The sequence below is a fragment of the Pocillopora damicornis genome, chromosome 2, assembly GCF_964200805.1.
Source record: "Pocillopora damicornis chromosome 2, jaPocDami1.2, whole genome shotgun sequence".
Lineage (NCBI taxonomy): Eukaryota > Metazoa > Cnidaria > Anthozoa > Scleractinia > Pocilloporidae > Pocillopora > Pocillopora damicornis.
In genome coordinates, this window is record NC_142671.1 from 29,447,374 (window position 1) to 29,459,624 (window position 12,251).

The following is a 12,251-nucleotide window of genomic DNA, read 5'->3' on the forward strand; positions in this document are numbered from 1 at the left end:
GCTAGTTTGTGGTGGTTTTTGTTATGGAATAGACACGTGTAAGTAGGTTGAGTGAGTCTGTGAGTTTTAGTCTTTCTAAGTGTGTCTTTCGGAATCAATCAATCAGTGTTCGTCAACAAAGTCAAAGTGTTTTTGAATAACATGTTATCTTCCAATATCCTCTGACTTATTTCGCCTCCAATTGTTCTAATAGTTCGTTATAGGTGCGCGGTGTGCGCTGCCTCCTAACCGTTATCCAGTTTCTTACACCGTTTCTTAACAGGATCTCAACTAAGAAATCCATCTCAGCCATTTGGATTCAAATCACACCTTCAAATCATCCCTTGTTCTGAATGCAGTATTTACGTCATGCTATAGAAATGCAGCCGATCGCTATGTATACCTTGGCGGCCGTTGCAAATACCGCGGTCGGTTGAACAGTGGTTTCTAGTAATGTTATCAGGAAGTCCTCACCGGTTCCAATTTCCCGCCGAAAACAAGATGCCCAGTGCGACGGTTCCCTAACTTCCTTTTCACTTTCTTTTTGTTTTTTGTTTTTGTTTGTTTGTTTGTTTTTGGGGGGTACGGCTACACGCAGATTAGGGTTTGTTATATCGAAAACCTCGATTTGACGAATTTGCGGAAAAACAACCAAAATGTTCGTCAAATCGAGGGATGGTTAAATTTTTTTTTCGGTGGTGTGACGTCGGGCATTTCGGGATCGGAACGATTACTGTAATAAACATTTGTGCGTTAATATCTACATGAAGCTACAGTACGCTGTACAGGACTGTACATAGCCACAGCACCTTGTTTTAAAAGCACGGAGGACAAATTTCAGTGGAAGTCACTGGCAAACAGAGAAACAAGGGTATTAAAGAGGTTATTCCTGCCTCTTACAAGTTTAACTACAAGAAGCCTTATTGTTACTAATAAGAGACAGAGAGGATAAAGCGGATCTGTAGATGTGTCAATAATGTCTGTCGGCATTCGTGGGATTTATGATAATCACAAATCTCGTTGTTTTGTCATTGCGTTACTGGCTATCTTAGAATTTTCTATTATACTGACGCAAATGTACGTAACGGCCATTAAGTAATAATATATACCATCCGACATACTTAGTGGCTTCAAGAAATTCTCGTATCTGTATACGAACGAAATTATTAACTGCGCCGTTACCTTACCGCCGTCGGCATTCATATTAGGGAGCTTAAGCAACCACGACGACGACGCCGGGTACGACGCCAAGTAAAAAATGAATTTATATTTTATGAGCGAAATTCACAGTTGTCTAGATCTGTTCGGTTCGTTAATGGCTCTAAAATCGTGCTCGAGCTAAATGTGCAATGGCGGCGTGTAATTCCAAATGGAAATACGAAATATTAGCCGTAGTCGTCCACGTTCCGTACAGGACGCAGAATTTGGTCATTTCACATTGTTGTTTTGCAGAGGATGGCAAAGAAATGTACAAAGATTTATAACGCACGTGCATAGCCATTGTTCTGCTCATTAAACCTTTTGTTGGATGACGTTCTCGTTGCCGTCGTCGTCGTGGTTTGCTTAAGCTCCCTAATGAGCTGTTAAATGTGACGTCCTATTGTTATAGAATTAAAGGATTTTGATTCTTGTTGGTCTGTTTTGCATTTGTCTTTTGTCACCTGTTGACATTTGTTCATTATATCGGGGTATATTATACGTTTGGGCTTTTGGATTGTTTTCGTTCTACAAGGATTTCCTTATATCGAGGTTCTTTCTTATACATTTTACTGTAACTTTGGTCGGGCTGAAGACTATCGTTCGTTTTATCGAGGACTTCGTTGTATCGAAGCTCGTTAAATCGAGGTTCCACTGCGCTTTAAGTTGCATCAGGCCTCGGAGACCAGTGGAATTCTGGTTGCATGGTTCTTCTGGCTCATACTAAATTTAACTGAGTGTAATTTTCAGGGGAGAGGGATATGTCTGATGGTATGAGCACATCCTCTCACTTTTACTTTACTTCCTTTTTTTTGAAGTGAAGTTGCAATTAATTTTTTCACAAAACAACCAAACTCCCACACAATAAATTATCTTGAAGACACTTTGTTTACATATATTGAAGTAGCTGAATTTTATCTTCCTTACACATAAAAATTAGAATAACAATGATACAGCAACTGTCCATTTTTTAATAATCTACTTTATAAGTATTGCTTGTTTACTGTGCAGGAATACCAGCTTCAGTTTTTGTTTCTTTGGTCTTGGAAATTTAATAGAATAAACCATTGAACTTTTTTTGCAGAAAGTAAATCAACAGAAAAGTAAAATAACATCGGCTTCGTTGACATCTTTCAATGGTTTCTCCCAAAGATAAGATTATGATGGAAAAGTACCTTTGTTATTCAAATTCTAACAAAACATATGGAAGTAAAAGATGATTGTTTAATTTTGTTTACTACAGTTTTGAATTTTTAATTCCAAGGATAACGGCCGCCTGATAGTATTAACAAACTTGGAGGATTAGTTAACAACAAACTGAACTGTTAAATCGTGAAAAATGAAAAATAGTTATATATCTGAGTTTTAATTAAGATTATGCTGAATGGAGATGTGCAATATATATCACAGCCACAGTAATTATTTACTGTGGCTACAAACTGATAACTGGGTTGAATTTTATTTTGAGTTCTTTGAAATGTTCACATGTTCAACTTTCTTAAAATTATTTTCTATGGCATCATGTAGGTATCTGACTATTTTAATCCTGGTCATATAGACTTAATTATTTAGCCCAAATAAGTAAATTTAAAAAGCGTTAGGGATGTATAAATTACCTCAAGTGAATTTAAAATGAGACAACCTCTACTTTTATTACTTGCGCGCGCAGCTTTAAACATCTGTGTGGGCTTTTTTTATAACAACTGATTTGAGAATAGAATGATTTTTGCGTTGGCAAATTTGGCGACGTTATATAAAAAGCATGCATCCCTCAATAGTAGGCCGGGAGACAATCGCATGATATTTTTAGCAGCAAACAGAAGTCCACTTTTATGAAATACGGTAGACTAATCAGGTTCTTTTTCTTTTGTCTAAATAACCAAGGAATTTTCGTTTTGTAATTGTATATTTATATGGTTTTGACTTAGGTTGACTTCAGCATTTTTAGAAATAAACCGGTCACTTGACCTGAAATTGGTTGTTAACAGGGAAAGATCCTTTAAGAGAACCTCTTGACTATACCTTTAGACCCCTACTCTCGTCAACTGTTATTTCCAAGTATTCTTTCGCCCCTCCCCCTCCCCCTCCCCCTCCCCCGTCCTCTATCAAATAAAATGATTGCTATTCAGCCAAAAAATTCACGGTTTTTTAGAGTCCAATTTTCCCTCGGAAAGTTCTGATTAGAATTCTCAAGTCTCGGCTGCTTATGGCAGAGCTTCTCTCACTTTCTTTGTATCTTTGAAGTATGTCCGCGCGTCCTCTCATGACTGAGACGGTCCTGTTTTGCAGATAACACTGGCATTTTGGGAAAGATTCACATTTTACTAATATACCTAATGAGTAAGGAGTAAAGAACAACTCGGAGAGCCTTGACACCAGTCAAACTAGGAGCAAAATAACCAGCTGAGACACAGTTCCCTCTAAAGTTTCTCGTTCACTTTCCTTGCGTTCCGCTGAACACAAACATAGGCGCATGCGTACACTTAAATGAATTTTTATAGATGAGTCAATTTTCAACAATCCTGATTTCTATATGAAATGTCCTTTTAAGCTAATAAAAAATGAGAAAGTTGGGCAAACAATAATAACTGAATTATGCGTCAAGTTCTTCGGTAGGAGAGGAAGTGCAACAAAATTTCAGAATATTTCAGTGACATCTTCCACGGCCTCCCAAAGTCTTCACGCAAATAAAAAATGAAAATTGACGATTCTCAATCAGATTTTTCTTTATTTATTTAACAGTTACTTTCAACTAAGTGATTTTAAATGTATTAAAAGTTCACGGGTACTTAATTTTGCGATTTTGGGGAGACGATATTTTACGGGGTTTTATTTTCGCGATTTCAAAAGGCAAATATGAATAAGGGGCATTAAATTTCACGACTCAAGCCTCTCAATTTCATTTCAATTTTCAATTTGCCAAATTTTGATTGCCGCACGAGATATATCCTTAGGAATTTATGCGAATTAAGAGAGCGATAAAAATGAAGATGAGAGCTGGATTCTCTGCACCATATGCGAAATCCTTGCAAATGAACGTCATTTCAGAAAAGAAGAAAAAAAACAGAAGTTACCGGTACGTAAGACCAGTTAATGATTTGTGTATTTATTAACACATCCTATAGATTTTGTTGCTTTTAAATGTTGATCACTTTTTTCTGTGATTTAAATTTTCTATAGGAAAATAATTAAATTGCGAGCGTTTAGATTCCGCGCGGGTTTTTAAGTGCAGATCTTCAATTACAACAAATGGTGCTCGGGTGCTTATTTTCTTCAATATAGATTTAGATAAGGTAGCCTAATAACAATTTTCAGCAAATTCACTGGGGACAACAGGACTTATAAACAGGGGTTAAAATACAGACGAGCGCGTGAATACACAGAGGCACTAAAGAATAATATATAACATTGTAAACATGCCTTTTCATTGTGTTATCTTTGAATTCGCTCTCGATAAGGTTAAAACGTTTTTTGTCGTCATAAGGTCACTTAGTTCGTTCCCTTTTCTTTTTCTCGTCAACTTTATTTATTTATTTTATCATTATTTATACCCGGTAAAAAGTTTCAATACAATGACTAATTTCCTAAGAGCCTAAAAGTCCTAATCCTAACATCATATTAACTTACAACAATGAGCCACTTAAAAACCTGATTTCCATGAATGCCGTGTTTAAAAACTATGATAGGGAAGGGGTTTAAATTAGTTTAATGAACCAGACTCTGTATAATGTTACAGGGTAAACTATTCCAAAGGGTTGCACCGCTATAACTAAAACTATTTTTCATGTTGTAAGTTCTGAGAAAGAGGACAACAAGTTTGTTTACCGAGCCTGTTTTTAATATAATATTACTGTTTCTTTAATATAACTTACAATTATATCACAGGTTAGTCTTGCATTTGAACAATGCTTAACTTAAAGACACCGAGTCTTGCAATCGATTTTCAGTTTGCAAAGTTGAAGGTATAAATGTTTTGATTCACAGATTAGGATGAAGTATTGGCGGGTTTTAAAACTTCCTTTTCAAAATAAGAATGAGACATTTGAAATGCTAATTATTAAACAAAGAGGAAATGACAAGAGGGGCCAGAGGCTGACTTCATTTTGTGAAAGATTTTCTCCTCTGAAAAAATGACTTACGTTATTATTTTGCCACAATTAGTGCGAACACTGTTTTTGCTTTTATCTTTTTTTTCCAGTTCAGATTTGTTAAGCACATTTAGAAACTCTTCTTCAGAGGCTACCTGAGATAAATATATGTCGAGCCTCCATTTTAGCAACTTACGTATAACCCCACCAGCTTGAAACATCTGTTAGGGTTTTATTGATGTATACGTGAATAAAATATTTGTTGTGTTGGTAAATACGACTGCAGCATAAAACACTCTAACGGAGAAAGGAAACAAACACTATTCAGGTACTCTTGTGGCTTTTTTGTGTTATAACTGTTGTAAAATTGTTTTAATTAGAGTCTTATGCTACAGGGCTGGAGAAAAATAAAAGGAAAAAAAAACGAGGAAAACAGAACATAACGCTTTGTGTCGTTATATGAGTAACTGACTTCTTAATAAAGTTGTGACGACGACGAATTTTTATTTCATATGCCAACGCAACTTTTTCGTAAAGCACACTGTATGGAATACTACTAGAATTGGGGTAGGTGTGACACAATGATAAAATAGCAGTCAATGGAAATATGCTGGATGTTGCTTTAAGTCTCTTAATGACAAGAAATGTTTGGAAACAGCGTTAAAAATTTGAACTGAACAATTTTTATTGCAGGAATATTAACTAACCTGCACGTTCAAATTTAAGGTAAATAAAATAGTAAAATAGTGCAAACATTCACCGTATGATATAGCCACAGTGGCCGGGAGAACGCTTAGTCGTTAAGGCATAAATATTCTGGTCCAATCACGCGACAAAGGAAATAAGGTGGAAGCCGATGATGATACTGAATCGTAACGTATACAACGTATAGATATGCTGAGGTGCCGAGTAGAGGCTTACATACAAGATAGCTTTAAATTTATTGTTATTCTCATTTGCTTTTCTTTCTAGCATTCTTTCTAAAATGTGGACTTTCACTTTTGTTTTGGGTAAGTCGGTTGGGCTTGTTTAAGACGTGTAGTTTTCACGAGCGAGCGTAAGACACACTATGGTAGTTTTGGTTGTGAGAAAATTTTAACGCAAAGATTATTCTGATTTGCTGAGGGTAAGTTTGGATCAATTCTATTGGCAGAATGGTAAAAAGTAAGCAATGTTCGAGGCGAGTATTCTGTCAGCAAGTTTACGTAAAAATATGGGCAAAACTAAGGGAAATCAGCAACATTATTTATGCGCAGAACAGTTGTAGGAAGTTTCAGTGAAATTCATTGGCTCTAAATAAAAATCTTTTATTGTATACGTTGATAATTTCTCGTTTTGTTTTACTCTGTTAATGCCTTTTAGCAGTCCTCCATTCTGATTATTACGACTCAGCAAAGAAATGTTATTGTGCTAAGTTTGAGGAATGTATATGCTCCATAAATTAGTTATAATTAGCGTTACATGTTAGGCCAAGGCTACCATCCATATTTATGAAAATACGTGCAATCTGAAGGAACGATGTTTTTTGGCTACTGAGGCTAATTAAGAGCGTAATTTAAGAGTTTTGGTAAAATTTTGAGTAAACTATACAATTTTAACGATGAGCACTGCAGTCTGGCAGTTTAAACTATTATGCGAACGGAAGCTATCCAAGCCTAACCAAGGGCCATTCGTAACAGTTCTTGACAAGAACATCGTTATTTGCGTAAAGTTTATGTGTGAAATCCATGCTTACCGCATAGATGACCAGGGACATTTGACTCTTGAGCACAGCATGACTACTGATCAGTTGTTAATTATTGACGTAGGAGTTTTGAGTTTACATTATCGTTAACGCACACGATAACGGAGGCTTAAAAAAACGAGATAGACAGTCATTAATGAACTAATACTGTAAAGTATGGTATACTTATTCCTCTGTGAAATTATGTTCTCTGTTACAGTTGCAATAATCGCGGAAGTATACTCCCGAGATATCCTAGACTTTGATACAACCCAGCGTCTTCAAGTTGAAAAAGGGCAATATGTGGAAATAGAATTGGAGCTTTATATGCCCCTTGACTCACCTGGAGCACCTTGTGCTGATGAGGAATATCTTGAGATCCGTGATGGGTATAATCAGTCAGGGAATCTTTTGGGTGTATTTTGTGGAAGACACGTTCCTCGCTTTAAACTACGTTCCAGTGGACAGAACATGTGGTTAAGTTTTTCATCTCACCATAAATACCGGCTATGGAATAGTTATCTTTATGGAAAAGCACTAAGTGTAACAGGTAAGTATTCTTAGGTTTAAATGTTTTGATTTTCTTATTGGTATAATTTACTCTGAATGACATGTCTTATCATTTCTGTGCTTAGTTTCCACCAACCTAAAAATGGTCGCAGAGACTCAGTTTGTCCTGCTCAACCATTCGTCATCTTTGTGGTGCCCGGCGGAAGGTGGACCAGCCCCTCGCATTGTTTGGAGAAAGAATGGCGCTGTTGTGCAAAACAGCACTAGTGTGCGACTTCAAATCAACGTCACTGAAGAAGAAAGAAATACAAGTTACAGCTGCGAAGTGGACGACCATGGCCAGTTGAAGAGGAAAAACATCAGTCTTGTTGTTGAGAGTAAGTATCAAGTTACTTCTTCACTTCAAGGGGATCTCAGTTGTTGTGTATGCTTTTGGTAAACCTTACTCTTTGTCTTGAGTCAATTTTAGGAGTTTTTGGTTTTAAAATAAAGCCTTCTACAATTTTATTCAAGGTTAACCTGAAAAGTCATATTTATGAAGTAAAACACAAAATAACTAAGTTTCTTTTTTTTAATTATTAAAAGGTTAGTTTTCATGCTTTTGCTTTTCAAAAAATTATTAATTGACTCGATTGACCGCTGCCCAAGAAAAAGCCCCACATATAAAAGCAAGGATATTGAAAATCGCTGTATCTAAGAGAGTGGCGTTCATTCAGTGTATCATAACAAAGAAACGACTTGTTTACAAGAATTACGTCTGTTTAATAGCCACTGTTTTGTCTTTCAACAAACAACGTGGATTCTCTTGTCTAAGGTGCCATCTTGTCACATATAGATTACGCTCGCCTTGCTCTGAGCAGAACATTTTTTTAATTCATTCTAGTGCAGTGTTTTTTCTCATAAACATTTGTGAAAGAAGTCTTAAGAAAACGAATTTGTAGCAGCCGTTGTATCTAACTTAGCAGCCATAGAAGGAATAGAAGGGGACTCGTGTTTGAAATTGTAGTGGAAGTCAGATATGCAATCTGTTTCTATTATGAGGGGGATTGATAGACTACTTGGGAAGAACTCCCTAGTGCGGCTTTGTTACGTTTAATATCTGTCAAAGAAATGTATCATACCTTGATCTTTCTTCGCGTTGGAAAGAATCAAACCAGGTCTCAAATAATGTATTGCTCATAACTTTCTTATTCTTTAGTTTTCATATTTTCTGACCATTATTAATTAATATTTATATAACTTGAAAAAAGGAAAAAAATTGGTTTGTTGTATATAAATTGTTTTTTATCGGTTGATCACGCTGAGAAACTAATCCAAATAACATCAAAAATGGCGAACTGACTTTCCCTTTCTCAAAGTGTGTTGAAAATAATACTGTCAGCAATCGATCTGCATTTAACAACTTTTGCTGTGATGCCATCAAAAACTGTGTTGTTCAAACTATTTAATAATCGCAAAATCGTTCAAATAAACAACTTGCAAAAGTCGAGTGACGTCAGTGCGGTTTTTCCCTGAGCTCAAATGTAGCGACCAGAAAGTGATGCAAACACCTGCTGTCAATTTTCATTTGAAAAATGATTAGTTGACGGTACCCATTGCTAACCTAATGGCATTTTCCATTACTTCGACCACGCAAGAGGCAATGCACGCAATAAAATCAGTGTATAGGAAAGTGAGAGCCGTTTTTCGGTTAGGATAGCCATCTTTAAGTCGTCTGCCGTATACGTCACATAAGGAAATAGAGGATAAGTAGGTCGGTTTATTTGAATCTATTTGAAATTGAGAATTAAAGGGCCGGGTCGCACTACAGCGAATTCAAATATTTGCGAATTTTTTGCAAACCAAACATTGGCAAAAATTTTTGCAATTTTCAATTTTTGGAGGCGGTCGCATCAAACTAGTATCCTTTGATCAAAACTTCATTGATTGACACATTCGTTAATCACGAACCCATCTCCCTGAACAAAAGGATAAAGATAAAATTCTCGCTCGAATTACTGGGCAGGAATGGATCGTCATCGAATGATTATCTTCGCAGCTTTCTTTCTCTGCAAAACAACGTTGCGTTTTTTATCTAGTTGGTACATTATCAGCGGGCTTCTATGCGGCTAGTATCAGTTCTTAGACGTAGAAGACTTCTATTAAATAGAGCTCGCTTCCAAAACCGTCCTTAGTCGAGGTCTCCGCGTGCGGTGGAGTCGGTCAACATTAGATTCCATCCCCCAAAACCACCTCGGTCGAGAGGGACTGAGATGGAATATTTAATGACTTGCAAAACATAACCGAAGATTCTCGGAAATCCGCAAGTGATGTAGCCGAACATCCGAAGCTGTAAATCCCATGATTCTTGAGGAACAAACAGAAACAGCATAGCGAGAATTTTAAGTCGCGAACCATTGATGGTAGATATGCAGATAATTTAGGATACGTAAATTCTGTTGATGAGGCGCTTAAACTTATTGCGGAATTTGAAACAGGATTGACGACGAAGTTTTCTTTCTTTAAAGCTGTCAAAGGTTTCGGGAACATATATTTATATATATTTGATATAGCTCTTTAGCATTACAAAGCTTTGCTATCGCTATTGTGCATTCTCACTAGTTTGTCTAGTTCAAGTCCTCTGGCATGGCTTGGATGGTACCACAATCGTGGAATCATTCGGGTTAATTTAATGCTTACACCTCCTTCCTCGGACAGAAGTCACAAAATACTGGGGGAAGATGCATGAGATATTTAAGGAGCAAAATTTCGTTTTTTACTGGTGTGCCTTTCCTAATTTTGGGAAGGAAAGTGTTCAATTGCCAGCACGGCATAGATTGAACAGCTGGAGAGAAAAGGAAACGAAAAGATACAGAAGAAGTACTGTATATAATAATTTCTTTTTATCCTCAACCTTTGTGTTTCTGTCAACTATGGCTTGCTAATTTGAAAGGTCAAATACATGAATGGGTCATATGACATTGATCTCAGAATACTTTTATGACAAACGTGATAACAGTTCAATCTTGGCTAAATTGAAGGTGGTTTGGAAGTTAATTGTAAGAACTTTTCACTAACATATGCTGCTGACAAAGGAGAAAATATATGCAATTCTGCATTTTTTGCATTCTATCCAGCAATCATATGTTTGCTCCTTATCACGCTATGACACTTCCGTTTTGTCACATTCCAAAAAATAACTTGAGAAATACACTGTCACTCATCTTACACTGTTATATTTACCTATTACAGAAGGCTGGAAACAAAGATTTTGTTTTCAAGAAAATAAGATTTCTTGTCCAAGACACAAGGAAGTTTGACTGCGAAGCACAGATAAAAATGCGAGAAATTTTATTTTTTTCAGAGAACAAGGTAGTTCTACTCATGTATAAACAGAACAAATGCGATTTAATAAATCAGATGTGCGGCATGACTCCTTTTCTTCCATCCCCACTCAAAACAAGCAAACACACCTATAGAGGTTCCAGTCTGGTCAGCAAATGAAAAGGAGGAAGGTGATCACTGCAAAATTAAGCATTAGGGTTCTTATTTATAACATATTGATTATTGTGTACTGATATCTAGAAATTAAGGTTGCAAGTAGCAGCCACCTGAGTTATAGTTTGAGTTTTATCAAGTCCATTACTTTATTAAATTTAGAGTAACCTTGACTTGAGAGAGGAAAATTGAGGAGCTGTAATATACTAATCATCAATTAGGGACCACAAAGAAAAATTTATTTATAGAGACTTTTGAAGGAGAGGGGTAAGACTTGTGACAAGCTGGCAGACATATAGATAAACTTCACTGCTAAATGGGTTACAATACAAAGTGCTCAGTATTTGGATCAGCTATGGCTCAACTTAAACTTTGCTTTAGCTTCAAGTTTAATCCTTTGTGGTTTCCTTTCTCTGTGTTTATTTTTCAAGTTATGTACACAGAAGAACACAAAAATGACAAGGAATGCTTTTGAATATCAAGAGACTGGAATAAGCAAGAAACCAAAACTGAATTTTAAACAGTACAAAGTTAATTTGATCTTCCAATGTTATTTAATTTTAACCATAGAATTTGCTATTTAAATTTATCCCCTCCATTTTTCTGGATATTGTGAGCAAAAACAAACAATTATCACAAAATGCATGGTATACAATGGTTTGATTCACCAATGTGGCAAAGGCCTTTCACTGTCTATCCATAAAAAGGGAAATAGTTTGTAAACTGTAAGACATTCTGCATGTTGAGTGTATACTTATTCATCCATGTGAAATTAAAGGTTACTTGAAATAAATGTGAAAGATTTATAGGATTTTCAGACCCCTGATAACAATTACTAATGTGCTGATTTGTTGTACTTAAAGGTTATGATTTTGGCGGAAATAGTGGAAGAAATTTCTGGACCTGGAATTTTGTTGCAAATGTTTGTTTAAATCAGTTTAAGTCAGTTAAAAACTCTTCTGTTTCAAGATTACATGATTACCACACCAGAACCTTTTGTATTCTATATTATGCACCATGTTATGATTATGGTTTCAATAATAAAAGGTGCTGACTCAAGAACTTTCCAAAATATCTCTACATACAAAGAAATAGATTGTGGTTATGTACTCCAAATAGCAGGTCACATCAGTCTTCTGTAAGGAAGTAGCAGAAATTTCTGTGGTGGTTTTGGTGGATGGAGAGAAACATCCACCAAAATCACTTTATTCTATGTGTTAAGAGTTATGATAATCATTATGAACGTTTGGTCGGTCAGCAATTGTGCACCATAAAAA

The 12,251-nt window shown here is 36.0% G+C and overlaps 1 protein-coding gene across 2 annotated transcripts in view; it reads left to right on the forward strand.

Moving 5' to 3' along the window:
* Positions 1 to 4,776: 4,776 nt before the first annotated feature.
* Positions 4,777 to 12,251, forward strand: part of LOC149050738 (uncharacterized) — an 85,515-nt gene continuing 78,040 nt past the window's right edge. The window contains exons 1-4 of one of the 2 annotated variants that reach the window (XM_089198306.1): positions 4,777 to 5,592; positions 6,237 to 6,274; positions 7,208 to 7,537; positions 7,623 to 7,874. In XM_089198306.1, coding sequence (XP_089054432.1) covers positions 6,250 to 6,274; positions 7,208 to 7,537; positions 7,623 to 7,874 — 607 coding nt within the window. In that variant the 5' untranslated portion in view covers positions 4,777 to 5,592; positions 6,237 to 6,249. Of the gene's footprint in view, positions 5,593 to 6,236; positions 6,275 to 6,657; positions 7,538 to 7,622; positions 7,875 to 12,251 lie in introns of those variants that run through there. The other variant, XM_089198304.1, reaches the window with a different exon arrangement.